The 18,359-nt window shown below is 32.8% G+C and overlaps 4 protein-coding genes across 5 annotated transcripts; 2 read left to right on the top strand and 2 right to left on the bottom strand.

Moving 5' to 3' along the window:
* Positions 1–224: 224 nt before the first annotated feature.
* LOC108725381 (L-threonine dehydratase catabolic TdcB) lies at positions 225–3,174 on the bottom strand. The gene is made up of 5 exons (XM_018452383.1): positions 2,986–3,174; positions 2,428–2,550; positions 1,352–1,713; positions 675–843; positions 225–503 (listed from the first exon to the last, which is right to left on the bottom strand). The coding sequence occupies exons 1-5, from the start codon at positions 3,172–3,174 to the stop codon at positions 225–227; spliced, it is 1,122 nt and encodes a 373-aa protein (XP_018307885.1).
* Positions 3,175–3,938: 764 nt separating this feature from the next.
* PKD (serine/threonine-protein kinase D3) lies at positions 3,939–9,372 on the top strand. 2 transcript variants are annotated; one of them, XM_018452405.1, is made up of 13 exons: positions 3,939–4,227; positions 5,155–5,439; positions 5,528–5,659; positions 5,764–5,969; positions 6,110–6,389; positions 6,473–6,627; positions 6,723–6,784; positions 6,877–7,006; positions 7,133–7,265; positions 7,431–7,610; positions 7,827–8,582; positions 8,713–8,798; positions 8,883–9,372. In XM_018452405.1, exons 1-13 carry the CDS (start codon positions 4,071–4,073, stop codon positions 8,994–8,996), a joined length of 2,676 nt encoding a protein of 891 aa, XP_018307907.1. In that variant the 5' UTR covers positions 3,939–4,070; the 3' UTR covers positions 8,997–9,372. The 2 variants fall into 2 exon arrangements, with proteins under 2 accessions (XP_018307907.1, XP_018307908.1); XM_018452406.1 differs by lacking the exon at positions 7,431–7,610.
* Positions 9,373–10,907: 1,535 nt separating this feature from the next.
* LOC108725388 (uncharacterized) lies at positions 10,908–13,998 on the top strand. The gene is given in 5 exon segments (XM_018452389.1): positions 10,908–12,756; positions 12,824–13,097; positions 13,209–13,512; positions 13,515–13,732; positions 13,839–13,998. Coding segments are annotated over 5 exon segments (1,053 nt in total). The 5' UTR covers positions 10,908–12,643; the 3' UTR covers positions 13,983–13,998.
* A 248-nt stretch (positions 13,999–14,246) lies between these two features.
* Positions 14,247–17,505, bottom strand: Dhap-at (dihydroxyacetone phosphate acyltransferase). Its single transcript, XM_018452400.1, has 6 exons — positions 17,031–17,505; positions 16,385–16,795; positions 15,792–16,305; positions 15,330–15,610; positions 14,903–15,156; positions 14,247–14,822 (listed from the first exon to the last, which is right to left on the bottom strand). The coding sequence occupies exons 1-6, from the start codon at positions 17,326–17,328 to the stop codon at positions 14,487–14,489; spliced, it is 2,094 nt and encodes a 697-aa protein (XP_018307902.1). The 5' UTR covers positions 17,329–17,505; the 3' UTR covers positions 14,247–14,486.
* Positions 17,506–18,359: the final 854 nt, after the last annotated feature.

The following is an 18,359-nucleotide window of genomic DNA, read 5'->3' as shown; positions in this document are numbered from 1 at the left end:
AGCCTATCCGCAATGTTAGTATAGGATTTCGATAGGCTAACACAACCAAAAATTGACTGATACAATCAATTAAAAATGCTATGCCATATTTTACCATCTAATTTGCTGCAGCAGCCAATTTTTTTTTTCAGTGTAGTGCATACATTATGATTATAAAACATGTAAAACGCGTTGCTACGAAATTAATAAATTAATAAATTCGAGAAAACTATCGGAACAAGAAGTTACCTTTTTCCGTGTAGATCATCAAGCTGACCAGATAAAATTGCAGCTAAAGCAATTGCTCCATAACAGTCGTAGTAACATTCATTTTTGTGTAGATGTATGGATGCAAAATGAATCGACTTTGGATCTACCGAAATAAACCTATCGATCACGGAATGCGGCATGTTTCTTAAAGGACACACTATATACTCTTTCGGACGAATAATATTCAATTCATTAAGTAAATCCGTTTGTTTCTTCACGTCTTGGAATAAATCAAAACTTGTACCTCGAACTTCCTAAGAATTAAAATTATACTACAAATTTATCTAACCCAGTCAGAAATGACAATGGAATCGACGTCGATTCCATTATCATTTCTCACTGGGAAGTGAATACAATCTTTTTCCTTGATATAACTAATTAGTGAAACAGTATAAATGACAATTATATAGAAGTTATTAACTTACAATAACTGTTATTTTTGAATTGCACCCTTTAATAGCTATTGCAATAGCTGTTGTTAATCCGCAACCTTCAATTGTCGTCGGTAAAAGCACCGCATCAATCTTACTTTGTTGGTTCATGATTTCTATGCCCAAGGTGGCTTGACCAATAATCATGTTTGGATGATCGTTCCTATCGAAGAAATATTAAATAATTCACTTAAGAACTTATTATTAACAAAATGAGTATGATCTTTTGCGGCAATAATGAAATATGATAAGAAAACTATTAATCAATGTCCTTCAAGTTAACGAATTTTCGAGTGATAAAATTAGAAACATACAGAAAATAGGTACATAACATTGATGAAAATATTATTTTTTAACGAAAAAGTATTTTCACTTAATACACAAATAGCAAATTCAATTGGATGCACTAATAGCGCATATTATATTAAAACCGTTGTACATTGACTTAATCTGATTTAAAAATAAAATACAAATATTTTAAATGATTAAAAACATATATTTTTACTTAATAGCTTAACATGTATTAAAGATTTCGCAGTTTAACCTGTTTTTATATTTATGTTAAACACATATTTACGTCAATAATTTGTGTACGACGGTTTTAACACGCATAAGTACGCAATGAATGCGTCCAATCAAATTTTTTATAAGATTTTGCTAAAGAAGAATACCCGTCAAGATAAAATAAGCCTTCCCTTATGGCGATATCTAAAGCGGCATGATGAGCTTCTAGTAAGTTACCACCTCTGATAAGCACTCGTGCTAATAGAACATCTTGGCACATCTGGACTCTTTTTGCTGTTGTTGTTGTCGGCATCACCACCGTCACCGGTATTTCATATCGAAATGCATAATGACAGAGAGTAAATGCAAAGCTGCCAGATGAGATTGTTATAACACCTTTACATTTCTGCTCATCCGATAGGTGTAGCAAAGAGTAAACCACGCCGCGTGCTTTGATGCTATCGGTAATTTGATAAAGTTCTTTCTTCAGATAAATATTGAAACCACTTCCGTTAAGTATGCGTTCGCTCTAAAACAATCATAGACTCGATTAATAAATACTCTTAAAAGATTCTTTATTTATATTTTGCATTGCAAGAGAAAGAGAGAGAGTGAGAGGGGGGGATGTGGGGATCAAATTGACATTTTTTTAATCTATAATTTATGTGTATAATATACGGTAAGATTATTATTTAAAATAGTACTTAAATTGCAAATCGTTCATTTGCAACAACAATGCAACTCAAAAAACGAAATTTTGCAGAAAATGAATTCAAATGTTTTGAATCATTAAAATTTTCTAATATTAATTTTGAAATTTTGCAATTTTGATGTAATAACTGATTGTAGAAAGATAAAAGTACGTTTTTTCTGCTTTATATGTTCCCGTTTCTTTTTTACAAGCAGGTAAAAAAATAACAATTTTTCAGTTATGTTATCACTGTATATAGCAAATATCTATAATATGTAATTTATTTTGATTTATAGTTATAATTATATTTTAAGTCTTTTTAATATATAAAATGAGAAATTATACTTTTTATACTAATTGATGGATCTTATTTTTATACACACTTGCATATAATAGATACTTACAGATTTTGAGAAATCACGGATCTTGTGATTGTATGTACATACTTTCAAAGCATTCATAACGAAATGTTTATAAATATTTCAGATTATTAATTTGTACTAATTTTATTAAAAGTGGTAAGAATTAAACTTTTAAAATAACATTTATTACCTGAAAGCAAGGTGTTTTCCTAATGAGTTTATTTAGAAAAGACGCCGCCTGTTTGATTGTGATGTATGAAATTTCATATTCTTTCCCGGGCGCTGATTTATTAAATCCCTTTTCAATTATGTTCTACAAAAAATATTAAACTGACTAACTTGCATATCTTTTTCACATTTCACTGAATGTATACAATATAATGTATGACGTATTCCAATTATTACTTCGGATAATGCAAATAATTCATTAGTGTATTAATATATATCGAATGAAGAAAGAGTTATATTTAATACAATTATTTTCAAAATATAGGAATTGTATCATATTTTTAAAATTTTTGGAATGGAATTTCACTCTAAAGAGTGAACATTGATCCAGTCTTGAAAAAGAGTGGCTCAATTTTCAATTTATGAAAGTAAGATTTCACTCGTCAAAGTGAGATTCACTCTAAAAGTTTTAGACAGTACGCGTAAAAGTATAATTATATATACAATCTACATATCAATATATATACTTGATGAATATTTAGCTTTGAAATTAAGTAACTGTCAAAATCTAATATTATACCCATGTGAAATTAAACTCTTGCCGTTTCAAGGTGCGGACCACGGTATAAGAAAAACTCGTCACATTCGATATTATAGTAGTATCAATGATCGGTTGCAATGCTACTTCCATCGATTGTATAATTGCTCTCTCCATCGATGGCATTGCTGTCTCCTTCTCTTTCTTCTGCTTATTTTTCTCTGGAGACATGAAAATGTACAAATTAAAAAATTGCACGAGAATCACTCGCAATTACAGACAAACCGCACTAATTATAAGATATAATGTCGAACTCGATTTAATTATCGTCTTTGGATACATTCACTTCTCGCGAAGCATTGACAAACTTGTCGTCAATAATAAATATATGTATCATTCGTTCTTTTCTAAAGCTTTTGTTTTCTTTTTCTGCAATAAGAGAGGAAAAGGAAGGAAAAAGGGAAAGAAAGAAAGAGTAGATATATATTTTGTCTTTATGAACTTTTCAACCAATGACACTCGATAAGTAATAAATATTTGTCTTTATTTTTCCCTTACATTCTAATATATCTATATAATCTTGATCATTTAAAAAATCTTTAAACTTTGATCTTATAATATTTTCACATTTTAATTTATATATGTTAATAAAATTTTACAATATCTGTTTAATTATTGAGATGATACTTGTCTCTCCCTCTCTCTTTAAGTTCGAAAAATAACTTTTATTATTCTTTGGCGTAGGAATAAAGACAAAAATAGTTTTGCAAATATGAAAAATATATTATAGATACTAGAGACTTTTTTCTCTACATAGTTCAACGTACACATTTTGTGCACATAGAGAGAGATTTTCAATAAATTTCATCTAAAACACATCTATTTCTCAGGTATTTCTTTGTTGTTATCATCCACATTCATTTCGACTTATCATTTGAGAAATGCCGCCTCGATAGTAACTCTGGCAGTAAGTCTCTCGGAACTCTCGGGAGCGCTGTTGGTCGTGAAGGCCCCCGGAAGTGGCGTGCGTATTGCCGCGACGGATAACTGGCTGCACTGGCACCGGAGAGGGTTTTACGTCAAGGTGGGTCGGTCACCTGGAGATAACTGTAAAATGTCATCGGCGAATGTGTGTCAGGCATGGACTTGACGGCGCGCACGACAGTGACACCCGCTCGCTGGCTGGCTCGCGATCGTTCTGTCAATTATGCCACCGCGTTCCTGAGGTGAAGGAGAACAGCCGCGTCGCACATCCGAGTCGGAGCCGACGAGGCGCACGAGGAAGTATGTAAGGAGTCGATCCCCGGACTCGGGGATTCGTCGGTGTGCGCATAACTCTTTGTCGCTCGCTTCTACGCTTACCTCCCGTCCCGTCATTCTCTCTCCTTTCTATCTTTTTTCTCTCTCTCTCTCTTTCTATCTTCGCTTTTTCCTCGCTTCGCGAGAATTCGCACGGGACGAACCGGACGTGTTGCATAGGTCGATTACGAAACTCCTTGTGCGCCGGATAAGCCACATTATAGAGGATACTTTTGTATGACACGCAAGGAGATTATCGCATCTCTCTCGTCGGGACGCTTCACGCATGTCATTTGGAACGATGAATGATTCACTTGCATGGGAAAAAAATCAGCCAGCGTGGAAATCGTGAATAAGAGGCTCCTTCGCCGATGACTCTTTGACATTACGGCAGAGAGAGAAGGCATAATGAGTGATTTAATTATTTTTGCACATAAATCATTATAATACACTGAACATATTTGTTCAGGTATTTTTATAATCCTCTCTCGCAATTAATTTATTTTTTCATTATTCCGGATATTTATTTACACATCTGCTATACATCTGGCTTATTTTTTCTATCTTGGTGCTCTGAAAATATAAATCCTTTATTCACTGTTTCTCTTGTAACTTTTAAATATATATTATAAATTACAAATTTTCTACTATATATATAAAGAGGAGAAATAAATCTTAATTAATTGTTGTTTTAATTAATTTTAATAAAACCAGAACTTTTCATATAGTACAAATTATTCCAGCAACATTGCAGCAATATTGTAACATTTCAAAAATATTACATCAACATTGCAATAATATTACAAATTCAAGCTTCTATACTCTGTATGGACAGAAAATTAAAATATATTACTAATTTTTAAGTATTACAGTTTTAATCTATGTACTTATGAGTTCGTGTATACATTACAGGAAAAAATTTGCGAAGCATCATGGAGGGAGCAGAAGTTACATTTTTATTCCAGTTTGGTCTGATACGTGACACGGTCACGGTCGACAGCAGCACGCTTACTCTTAAGGCCCTGAAAGATCTCGCCTGTGATTTTATAAACACCAAGTGTCCGGAGCACGGATTGAATCATCTGTTTGAGAGATTAATTTTATTCAAGCACGATTACAATTCCACAAATGTTTTGCAGTTGGTTACAAACGCTACGGAAGTAGTTGACGAGACATTGGTAGAAATCGTGTTGACTGGTAAGAAAAGCTTGTGTGTTGCAATGGTTTTCAAATTTTAATTTTTTTAAATATGTATAGTTATAAAAAAAATTGTTTGACATTTTAGCACAAGTGCCAAGCGAATACGTTCCCATTCGACCTCATACCTTAGCAGTGCATTCCTACAAAGTACCAACATTTTGCGATTTTTGTGGTGAAATGCTATTTGGACTTGTTCGACAAGGTCTCAAGTGTGAAGGTAAATTTATGATAAATATTTTATAATTTTTACTGAGTCAAATGTATGCTTTTTATGCAATCTTTGTCATCTAACAGTAATAAAATGCTTATTTAATTTTGTAGGTTGTGGTATGAACTATCACAAAAGATGCGTCATTAAAGTACCGAACAACTGTTCACAAGATGCAAGTCAAAGACGGCGTAGTTCGGCCATGCTGAATGTTCCAAGATCGCCGAGTCAGGGTTCCACTAGCAGCCTGACAAGCAATACCGACGATAATCACAGTTCAAATAGTACATTTAACACAAGCCAAAATAATAGTACATTGGTATGAGCGAAAATATATAATTTGATTTTAATTTAATGTATACACATTGGAAACAAATAAATACGGCTTGATATTTTTCTTATTCTTTTTTATTTGCGAAATTCTTTGTGTGTCTGAATAAAGTGTATACTGTCTTGTAGGCAATACCAAGTATAATGGCACCAAAACAGTCCTCTTCGCCGATATTTGGAGGACGGCCCGTTTGGGTGGAGCGAGAGCTCGCAACGCGAATAAAAATTCCGCACACATTCGTAGTTCACACATATACACGCCCAACCGTATGTGGGTACTGTAAAAAATTGCTAAAGGGTATATTTAAACAAGGCCTTCAGTGTAAAGATTGTAAATACAATACGCACAAAAAATGTATGGATAAAATACCAAAAGACTGTACCGGAGAAAATCCACGAGATAATATAGGTAGAATACTTTGTACATAAATTCAAACAATTTGTTTTTATGTTCACACATACATATATAATAAATTAAAAATGTTTTCCTAGGCGAATATACAGATAGCGGTGTTGGCAGTGAATTAGAAACAAAATGTGATATTAGAAATGAGGAAGCTGATGCTGACAGTGACACAGAATCGTCGCCTCCAACACAAGATGCATCGTTCATAAATAATGAAAATAAGATACCTAATTATTATCTAGTAAGTTGTTCGTTCTCTTTCCAACAAATGATTGCGAAAAATGAAGATATAATTTTTAGAAAAAGTTTTATAACATTGAAATTATGTGATTACAGGATCATGCACGATGTAACGATGACATTGCTTATGATGAAAGTCAGAAATCACGACGCTCGAGGTAAATTCCTACTGTAACAATTTGATTTTTATTTATTTAAAATTTATATTTGTCATTTTTCTAATATCATGCTTTTTTTTTCATTAAAAAAGCTGTAATTCTACACCAAGTAACAACATTCCATTAATGCGAATAGTACAAAGTGTGAAACATACTAAGAAACGTGGGTCTAAGGTATTAAAAGAAGGTTGGATGGTACATTTCACAAATCGCGATCCAGTTGTAAGTATTCATAGAAACACTGGAAATTATATAATTATTCTAATATTTTCTGATATTATTTAAGTTATTAATTACTGTGAATATAAATGTGTAGACTTAAATGAAATTATTTATCAATCTTTTTAGAAAAAAAAACATTATTGGCGGCTTGACACAAAAGCTATAACACTATTCCAAAGCGAGAATGGTTCTAAATATTACAAGGAGATACCATTGGCTGAAATTTCAGCAATTGAAACTGCTAAAACACCTCGTTCATGTGCGTTCTTATTTGTAAACGAATTAGAAGTTATTTCTAATATTAGTTATTATCAATTTTATGTGCATTTTTTCTTTCTTTCCCTCTTTTTTTAAGATTTTGTGTCAGACAACAAGCTTTTCTGAGTTGAACTTTTTTACACACTTTGCGTACTTTGTATTGTAGATATAATGCATTGCTTTGAGCTAAAAACTGCCAATGCCGATTACTATGTTGGGGAGGATCCATCATACGGAGATAATTGCGGCCAAGTCTCTCCTCCCGAAAGTGGTATCGGAGCTCACATAGCTAGATCGTGGGAAACTACTATTAGACAAGCACTTATGCCTGTAACTGTGTCAACTAGTATGTATATTTAGTTTGCTATCGTGACACTGTGCAAAATAATAACCCGAGATATTTTTTACGCCTTTTATTAGTTTATATTTTATTTATTTTTTTATTATTTACAACAGTATTTCGTAATAAGATATTACTTTTGTTTTTTGGAGATAAATAATACAGAAGGTATTGTGTGTGATAAAATGAATTATTGAAATGAATGCGTTGTGTGTTATATAGATCAAGAAGAACCTGCTGAAATTACTGAACCCGAAGAAAACGTTACCGATATGTCACAACTATATCAGATCTTCCCAGATGAAGTTTTAGGATCCGGACAATTCGGCATAGTTTACGGAGGTGTTCATCGTAAGAGCGGTCGCGCGGTGGCCATAAAAGTCATCGATAAATTACGTTTTCCCACTAAGCAAGAAGCCCAACTGAAAAACGAAGTAGCAATCCTACAAAATCTATCGCATAGCGGAGTGGTAAATTTGGAACGTATGTTTGAAACAACAGAGCGGATATTCGTAGTGATGGAGAAACTGAAGGGCGATATGCTGGAAATGATCTTGAGTTCCGAAAAAGGACGACTCAGCGAACGAATAACCAAATTCCTCGTGACACAAATTCTAGTTGCATTGAAACATCTTCACAGCAAGAACATCGTGCACTGCGATTTGAAGCCGGAGAACGTGTTACTGAGCAGCGACACGGACTTCACCCAGGTGAAATTATGCGACTTTGGATTCGCGCGGATAATCGGCGAGAAGAGCTTTCGGAGAAGTGTCGTCGGTACGCCGGCGTACTTAGCACCAGAAGTTTTGCGAAATAAAGGCTATAATCGGTCCTTAGATATGTGGAGCGTTGGCGTAATTATATACGTGTCATTAAGCGGCACGTTCCCCTTTAACGAAGAAGAGGACATTAATGAACAGATTCAGAATGCTGCCTTTATGTATCCGCCAACTCCTTGGAAGGAAATTTCAAGCGATGGTGATTAACATTTTTATTATTTCTCTGCAAATTACTTTTGTAATATAATATTAGCATATAAGAAATTATGTTTTTTTTCTCAATAATATGAACCTACATATTTCTTTCATATTATTTCTTTGTCTTTCAGCTATTGATTTAATCAATAACCTTCTGCAAGTCAAGCAGCGGAAGAGATATACCGTAGATAGAAGTTTGCAACACGTGTGGTTACAAGTAAGCATTATTTTTATACCTCAATTGATTATCTTTATTTTATTTTGATTGCATGATTATTATTAAAAAATTCCTTTTTCTAAGGATTATCAAACATGGTGTGACTTGAGAAAATTGGAGCAGAAAGTTGGCTATCGCTACTTGACTCACGAAAGTGACGACGCACGTTGGATGGCGTACAGTAATCACGAGACATGACAGAACTGTTCGCCTGTTTTGAACATCGAGGCATTACCGACTTCCTTGTCACTACACAAAGGCTGGGCTCGATATGCTCGAGCCACTCTACGACGGTTTATTCGTGCCTGACTCAGTAAAAGTACGTGAAAACTAGTACAACTTTGTCTTTCGGGCGATATCCCGAATATGTCATTCTCCGTTTTAGAATAGAATCGATATTGGCATTCTGAATTTGCATTTCGGGATACTGCTACTCCAAAATATTTAATAATATTATTAAACATTCAAAAAACTTCCATAACGTTAACATTCCCACAAAGTGGTCCTAGCACAAAAGGATTTTGATTCGCGGTATATACGTAGTGATAAATAAAAATGATAAGCGAAAAATGATTTACAGACATCTTTGTTAAATATGTAGAAATGTATACCGCGTTTGTGTTTAGTAGGTTTCTAACCAATTCCATTTTAAATACCTACTTTAAATGTTATTTGTAGAGATTGTCTCTATGTAAGCTACTTAAACTACGTTATAACAATGTAGACATTTTTATTGCTTTAATTTTACATTATATTTAGAGGATAACTTTATTTTATAAAACATTTTACATATTTTATAAATTTATTAATTTTTATCGGCTCTTTTTGGGGTGACTTTATATTTTATTGGTATAATTTACTTTTTAATGCATAATAATAATTTTAAATTTATTCCTATGTATTAACATATAACTTATAATTTACAATTTATGGTATACATAGCTGAAAATTTTAGTTGCATTTATAGCAAATTAATAGTGAATGTAACTTACCCATGCAATAAAATACTGTTTTTTTCATATAAATTGTTTTAAAAATTAGTTTATTTTTATATTTTTATATGTAAATTAATATATTTTTTTATTTTAAATTGAAATTATTAAATTATTAATAGTTATAATTAATGTAATTTAATATATTTTAATAATTGTAATGATTATACGATTAATTTAGTATTTTAAATTATTTAAATATTTATGAAGGAAAAGTTACATTTTTTAATCTCAATTTTTAAAAGTTCTATGTATGGGTATAGATATAGTCACTGATATTAAGATATATTGACATATATAGATTACTACAATATAAATATCGATCAAAAAGAATAGTTGATAAAGACATAAAAGTTGTCTGTTAACAGCTTCAATCTTTACAAATTATATTATAATTTTGATCCGTTTTAAATATTTGAAAAAAAAAGATCATTTGAAATTCTTAAAGATTTTTTTCGAAATTAAGACTTGCATACATCTTAAAAATTATGATATTGATTCCAAGAGATAGATGTTTTTTTATTAAAAAAATTAATCATGTTATTAAGTTAAAGTATATGTTAATACATGTTAATTTTTAAAGTATTATAAGAAGCACAAAACGGTGATATGTGTATATCTCAATTTTTGTTAGCAACGATTGGCGAATCTCTATATTAATTTGGTTATTTATAATCCAAGCTTTGTAGCTTTAAAAAATATATATATATATTGTTTTTCATTGCATAACATTAATATGTCGTTGAATGAAATGGATATACTTAAATGCGGTGGTTACGTATTCTCTTTATAAAATTTGCTTATCAATGATGTGGAACGATGATTGTATCAGTAGTCAATACGAGAGAAATGAGGTTGACTTATATTAACAAGCTAGAAATTAATATTATATGCGAGAGAACTTATTAAAATTATTAAGATGATGCAAGAAAGGTTTGTCATATTCATTAAATAAATTCGAAAACGAAATTGCATAAACTCGAAGCTATTTTTATTAATTCCAATGTATATTATTCTCTATTTAAAAAAAAAAACATTTTTAAATATCTTTTTAAAGAATTTAGATCCATTTATTTATTTAAATCAGAATTAATATAAAAAAATTTAATGTAAAAAAACGACGAAGCTTTTGCACTAGCCTAATAATTGATTTATTCAAATGAATCTATTTAAAATATGTCATAGATAGCTGAGGTAAAGATAAGGTGCAATCTTTCCGGAGCAAATATTTCTATATTTAATAACTCCTATATAAAGAGAATATATTCGATTTCGAATAGCTGAGTATGTATTGGATCATAAATTGGCATAATACCCTTAAAAATGCGGCCTATACCTTTAATAACCTTTATAAGTAGTAGCGTAGAAAATCGTTTCTCATTTTATATCGTGTAATGCAATAGTGTGATTTTTACGTTCCTTAAGAACAGAGTAAATATTATATATCCAATGAGGATATCACAATGTAAAATGACGATAAAAACATAAAGAGATAATCGATATACTTGTAACATAAGAGATATATAAGCGTGCGCGTCAACAGGCGCGTTAATTGTTATATTTTATAATAACTTTTAAAAAGTTTATCGTAACCTTACTCGTAGAATATTGTAGATCAATGTCTTATGCGCATATTGTACGCACCTATACTTAAGAAGAGTCTACTTACGCTATGCAAATATAATTTCTTAAGTCGTGTGTATGCGATCAACCTCGTACTCATGGAAAACGCATTTACAATACTCGATGCATTTAATGCCAGGCATTTAAATGTTCTTCCCGCATAAGAGGAAGGAAAATACTCCAATGTGTGTAGGAACAAATGCTGTAATTGTAATCTCTTATACTTACTATCGCGCTAATTTTATGCTTTTACGCATTCGTGGTTGGAAGGCAGGATATATCGTATATATAAATAAGCAACATATAATACGAAAAGAGTTTTATTAACTCTCATGTAATTGCACGCAAATTCGACTTACATTTCATTCCATACTTTAAATGAACTTAGTATTTTATGAACCAAGAAAGTTATGAACCAAGAAAGCGATGTATCGTGCAGTTAGATGATGCGTATATTACCCAATCTGAGATATCCTGAGATCTAAAAAAAAACGTAACTGCAAACATCTTGAACAATATATGTAGATTGCCGGCTTATGTACTTAGTGCCAGATGAAAATCTCAATTTATATATTCTTTTTATGGTAATAGTAATGAAAGATAATCATAACAAGCGGCAGCATGTTCATATTCATGTATGAGCACGTTTCTCTTCGTAACGCGTTAGATTGAACGGAGGAGAAGATGGCTTTTCAGTGCCACGTGTGAGTTTTGATATTAAATTAATTTGTATATCGCTCTAAGCCTTCTATCCGAAAATGGTACCAATAAACAGAATTTGCCTTACTCATCCAGAAAGTGAATATACCGTTACATTATTTATTCCCCGTGAATGCGTTCCTTAAAACCTTTTTTGGAAAATCACGTTTCCATCAATGTCATGAGAAAAAAAACAAATCATGACAAATTGAATTAGCATCATGCGAAATAAATTATAGAAAAGAAAGAGACATAAGGAAGTGGTCTTTTCTGTAACGACCGTTTCCGACGCGTGAGCATCATCAGCCGTTTCGTTCTCTTTAATCCTAACAGAACATCTCTGCTGGAAATAATGGTGTCTCTTCGCGCGTGTCACCTGCAGCATATCCATGCCCGACACCGGACAGTTTCTGAATTACAGATACGCAGTAGAGACTTGGAGAAGTTCACGTGTTACTTGATTAGTGACAAGAATGAGATGCGTTTCGCCCGCGGGATAACGTACAATAATAAATAACATTATATCCAAATATGTTTGTGCGCGGCACGTTTTGCGCTCTGTGTACCATAATACTTTTCCTTAATATTATCGTAGCGGAATGGGTGGACATGCCGCAGTTCTCGGACGAAACAAAGATTTACAGGTAAGTTAGTTACATCAGTTAGTTCTCTGGATCGCTCTAGATTAATATCGCTTGTATACTCTTTAAGGATACCTTCTGTACAGCACAATCAGTTTTATAAGTTCAGACGAGGCGACATGGACAACATTAACTTTCCTGATAGTCAACGAAATGGTAGCCAAGCTTATCATCGTCAGGTCAAAGCCACATATGCGATGCATAATAGAAGGACAGAGATTAAGAAGATAAATTCTGTCTCGGAGTCAACAACGCCGGTGAATCTGTTTCCTGATCAAATCACCGATTTCGCAGATATCGGTACAACGATTCGCACTGCAACGATCACCGATGCTGTGACTGAGGTAACGAAAAGACGTTCACGGGATAAATAACTGAAATTAATAAGCAAACCATGTACAAACAAAATAATTTATTTTTTCGATTAGACATTGAAAATATTTTAAATGTTTTAGAATAAATTAAACAAACAAGAACGACTTAACAAGAATGATATGATGTCACCAACAAAGAATATAATGGTTAACACACTTACGACTCAACCACCACTAAATACCGAACAAAAACCGTCACAAGATAAATACGACAAGGATACATCGAAGCGGGATGATGGTATATTCCAATACTTGCCTATAGACATACTCAAAAGTGTTCACCATACTTTGCAATCGCAGCCAGCGTCGGTCGAAGGAAAACTTTATTTTCTTAAAACGATCGAGAAAACATTGATGTCAGAGATAGGTAAGATTTGCCCGCAAACTCCTCCACACGTTATCGAAACGCGGGAAGTTTTCATATATCATACTCAACAGAATCTCGCCTTACCACTACTATGGCACCAAGTCGTAAAATAAGAGGTGTCGAGTATTATGGGCACGATGATCACGAAGATCATTCTTTAGGATTCCCTTCGATAGAAGGCACACTGATGGCCATATCATTCCTCACGTTTGCAGTTTATCTTGTTCGATTAGTCATGGTAAAAAATATTTCTCGAGATCTCCCGACTAGAATTATTACTAACTGTAAAATATTGCACTCTATTTTCTTTGACGTGTGTATTACTGAAGATGAAATCATTGCAGCTTCTCCTCCGGAATATTAACACGCCTACGACCACTACAACCGCCGCCACAGTGTTTCTTGGCAAACGAAAACGCTCCACTGATCTCGACGATGATACCGCTAGGATACTTAATAACATTAATAGTTTCGTTCCTGATCTTTAAAATGTAATATAAAATAGTGTATTATTGGTGGTGGGAATAGCTGGAAAATTAATGATTCTATATGAAAAAATATGTCGAAAATATATGGTAAATTTTTTCATACGAAGCTTTATTTCCGAAAAAATCAATTTTAAAATTAAAAATAAAAAAGATTTGAAAACTTTATACATATATGTATGTACCCGTGAAAAGGGTTAAAAATTATAACTTAAATAAATGGCGATTTCTCGAATTTCAATCTCCTACAAGAGCAAAGCTTTGTATGAAAAAATCGGATATCTTTTATTGTTTTTTTTTTTTTATGTAAGATTATTCCTTTCCCGATCGTACCACCAATAATGACATACCCTGCATATCTATAGCTCGTGAAATTAAAGCGGAATGTACTATTGATATATCGACACATATATCTCACGATTAAAATCGAATTATTGTTATTAATTTAATGCTATTATTAATATTATTAGTATTGATGTATCAAATTCATTGTTTCACGATAAACTGTTATAACTTAGCTTGTATATCCATCGATGATGTTGAAATAATTAAAGGAAACGCATCGACGTAGGTTTCCGTTGGATGTCGTAATGGTAATTCGAGCAATGCTCCGATGAGATACGTCAATTTTGCTTTATCCGTTTGATACGTATTGGTATGTTTCTGGTATGCGATGATACCTTGCGATAATAAACTAGACCATGTTGTGTTATACAGATCAAGAGACAAACAATAGGGATGTTGACACCGGTCTTTAGTCTCAAATATTAATCTTTCCACTTCTTTCTGCGTTTCGACAAGGATTGTCCGATCCGTGAGTTCGACTGACATTCTTTCCGTCCACTAAAAAGGGAAGAAGTATACAAAATTTTAATGTATTGTCTCTTATTAGAGTTAGTTTCGTTTAGATAAATTTTTCTTACCTCAGATAATAAGATACATATTACATATGCAACGTCTATGAATGGTAATATAATGTTATGCAAGATGGAAAACAGTTTGGTGTTATTTCCTATAAAAATTAAATTGTTCACTATATGCAAGCAGTTCTGTGATATCAATATATTTAACGACTTTTCCCATTCTATTTTAATTAAAGTTTTGTCTTCAATCGGTCGCATCGCGAATTCTGTGCTGAATAATCTTCTTAACAATTCATACCGTTCCAAAGCTACTTCTGCAAATAAAATTTGAGATTGATAAAAGAACTATAAGAAAAACAAATAAAGTAAACCTTTCCAATCTGTTATACTTGCATGGAAAGAAAACAACAATTACATTTTTGTATTTTACTATTACATCAGTAATTAAATAAAAAAAATCATTGCTATTAATATTTACAATAATTACCAGTTTCAATGCCATTCTCTTCTATCGTTGCAGTTATAAAAACTATTTCTGTTAGATAAGCTAAGATCGGATTGCTATAAATTGCAATATTAATAGCAGATACCGCTATTTGCAAAGTCTGTTCAGACAGAGGATATCCTTTAATATTTGAATAATTTAACTGTTTTATTCTTTTATGCCTTTGTTTGATTTTTAACGTGTTTGATGAATCAAGTACTATTAATTCATCATGCGGTTTTAAAGATTCCAATATTTCCTGTTTGATCATATCGTTATCAGTACTGCAACAAATTATGCATACATAATGTAGAATTCTGAAGATTTAAATATTAACATTTAATATTTATATCTATAGCTTATAATTAAAATAATAGGCGAGATTAAACACTAAGAATGAATAATGTTGCACATGCAGATTAATTACAACTCCAAGCTATACGTTGTACAAAGTTTAATACTTACGTTTCAGTTCCATATATTAAGGCTTTCAACGACTTAGTAACAAAGCTCTTAAACCATTGATAGTCTTGGATCAATAAATCGAGTGTATATAGTTCTTTCGGTTTCGTCTGAATTTTTTCATTGAGGAGTAAAGCTATAATATTGATCGGCATAAGTACAGTATTCTTCTTGTGCGATTCTATTATAAGATAAGCTATATTCTCCACAACTGATGATGGAATTTTGAAGGAAGGTTGTAAAACTTTTTTTTGGCGATATGTCTTATCCACGAATTGACTGGCGGATATTGGCTCCCCGATGTTAAAGAAAATGCGTCCATGAGAAAAAGGTTTCTGTAGAATGGAGAGTGACCGAAAAAGTCTAGCCGTACTTTCTTTTGGTTTCGGGACTCCTAGCATTTCATAAACGAATAATAATTCTTCCGGCGGGCGTTCATAATTAATACTCATAGGTACAAAATATATGTCGGGCACGTCGCCTTGAAGTAAACTTTCTATAATGATGGATAGAAGACCTGTGAAAGAGTGATGTGAGATTTCAGTATCTGTTCTCTTTCATAATTTGAGATTATTTAAAACTCTTTTCGTACCTACCGTATTTCGGTATCGTACTCTTCTGACTACGACTCCGTGTACCTTCGATAAAAAATTCTATCGCCCTATCACTGTGACTAACGATAGTGTTAACATATGATCGGAAAATTTGCTTGTACAATAAATCATTTGAGAAACTACGTCTTATATAAAATGCTCCAGTTTTTCGGAGTAGTTCTCCCACTATTTTCATATTATAAAAATCCATGCCAGCTGCGATATTCGGTAGTGCCATGTCGTAAGAAAAGAGAATATACGACAACAGAATAAAATCCAAATAACTTCTGTGCGATGGAACGTAGATATATTGTGCTTGAGATATTCGTGTTTCTTTCTTTAAGTTAGAAAGCATGATTTCATTTATGTAAATCTGCGAGAACATTCTCTTCATAGCTTTTGTAATAAAAATACCTGAAATTACCAAACATAATTATAAGGCATTTAGCAAGAAACAAATGTGCTAATATTCATCAATCATTGAATCAGAAGTACAATTTTATTTCATCTTCCTAAGGCAAAAAATAAAAACATTATTTGATAAAAAAATTAGTCTCTCTTAACTAATTCTTAAAAAATATTAAAAGATAAAATAATGAGTGTGTAATACAAGGAATTAGAACTAAAACAATATTTATCAAAAATATACCTATCCAACGAACAGTCGCCAAATCTGCTTTACTAGCCATCTCATTTATCATGGCACGGGCATTATTCTCAACATCTTTAACTCCAACACCTGTAGTCTTCGCTATTGTATCGATGGCAGCTTTGACTTGTTTGTCCTGCAAGACAGCTTGTATGATCCTCTCCCTGTCATAGACTGAATCCGGTGGCAACATGTGTGGTAACGCCGGATCCATGGATCGTGTCGCCCATAAAAAGTCACAATCCCTTCGTCTATTCTCGAGCATATCGACAAACCCAGTGTTAAGCTCCATCTCCATATCTACCAATATGCAACGAGATACCTCGCAGATTTATTATTTAATGTACTCCAATATTTGAATAGGTCAAGATTTACAAATCAAATCCTAATTAGCTTGACTCTGTCACTTTTACGAGTACATCGAAAGCTTCCGACCGCCAGATTCATCTCAAATCTCACGTGACGCGAAACTTTATTCTTAGATATCGAAAGTATCTTTCATCTCTTATACAATGTTTTGTAAACAAAACAGTAAGATAAATTCCAATAAATTCAAAGTTTCGAACAGTCGATTAAACAAACGATAAAATAGTTTCGGAAAAACCACATGTGCGAGTTGGCTTTACAAATTGAAGCTGAGAGAAGTTTTAGTCTTTTTTTTTCTTCCTATTTCATCACATCTGTTTTTCTTTTAGATAGATAGGTATTATCCTTCATTAGTTGTCATTAAACCATCACCATCTTGAAATTCCTCAATGCACCGCAGTTATGCTTTTCCATTTAATATCTGCTATTCACTTAGAATGAAACAGATATCGAATTAGATATTAGAGAGAAAAGGAGTAACAGGATAAATATAGTACAAAGGCAAACAGAAAGGTTCACTTACGAGGAACAGCTGGAACAAGCTCAATATCTGCTCTTTTTAAGTGCTCGAATTGTACCGAAACCGGTGAAATACAGATTCACCGGCGTCATTCAAACTTAAAATACAAATCCGGCGGTGCAGCGATGTGTCATATATGTCGCATTATTACATTCGCACGATTTAATAAACAATCCGGAATCCCCCAGAGTTCGCGTCATCGGTTATCGGAGCAACTGGAAGTGGAACACGCGCGAAGTTAGGCGCATAGGGATAGGCATGTGCCATCATTTTACGAGTCTGTTCCTTTTCCCCCACCCCATTTAAAGGCGTGTTCAAATTTCCACCTGGATCCCTGAATGCTCCCCGGATATATGCCCGTATTCATAATCAGGTCAGGCCTCATATTTAAGGCTTTCTTAAATTTATCTTCAGATACTCTACAAATTATTTCATTGGCTACC

This window comes from Mycetomoellerius zeteki, unplaced genomic scaffold, assembly GCF_001594055.1.
Source record: "Mycetomoellerius zeteki isolate Tzet28-1 unplaced genomic scaffold, Tzet1.0 scaffold345, whole genome shotgun sequence".
NCBI classification, from domain to species: domain Eukaryota; kingdom Metazoa; phylum Arthropoda; class Insecta; order Hymenoptera; family Formicidae; genus Mycetomoellerius; species Mycetomoellerius zeteki.
This window is presented reverse-complemented; position numbering and strand designations above follow the sequence as displayed.

Coding starts and splice junctions, on each gene's coding strand:
- LOC108725381 (XM_018452383.1), bottom strand. CDS start 3,174: ATGTCTCCAGAGAAAAATAAGCAGAAGAAAGAGAAGGAGACAGCAATG. Junction 2,551..2,985: donor AAGAGTTTAATTTCACATGG/GTATAATATTAG, acceptor TATTTTTTGTAG/AACATAATTGAAAAGGGATT. Junction 504..674: donor ATTCAAAAATAACAGTTATT/GTAAGTTAATAA, acceptor TTTAATTCTTAG/GAAGTTCGAGGTACAAGTTT.
- PKD (XM_018452405.1), top strand. CDS start 4,071: ATGTGTGTCAGGCATGGACTTGACGGCGCGCACGACAGTGACACCCGC. Junction 4,228..5,154: donor CCGACGAGGCGCACGAGGAA/GTATGTAAGGAG, acceptor TATACATTACAG/GAAAAAATTTGCGAAGCATC. Junction 6,390..6,472: donor AAATCCACGAGATAATATAG/GTAGAATACTTT, acceptor ATGTTTTCCTAG/GCGAATATACAGATAGCGGT.
- Dhap-at (XM_018452400.1), bottom strand. CDS start 17,328: ATGGAGATGGAGCTTAACACTGGGTTTGTCGATATGCTCGAGAATAGA. Junction 15,157..15,329: donor AGAGAATGGCATTGAAACTG/GTAATTATTGTA, acceptor TTTTATTTGCAG/AAGTAGCTTTGGAACGGTAT. Junction 14,823..14,902: donor TATGTATCTTATTATCTGAG/GTAAGAAAAATT, acceptor TTCCCTTTTTAG/TGGACGGAAAGAATGTCAGT.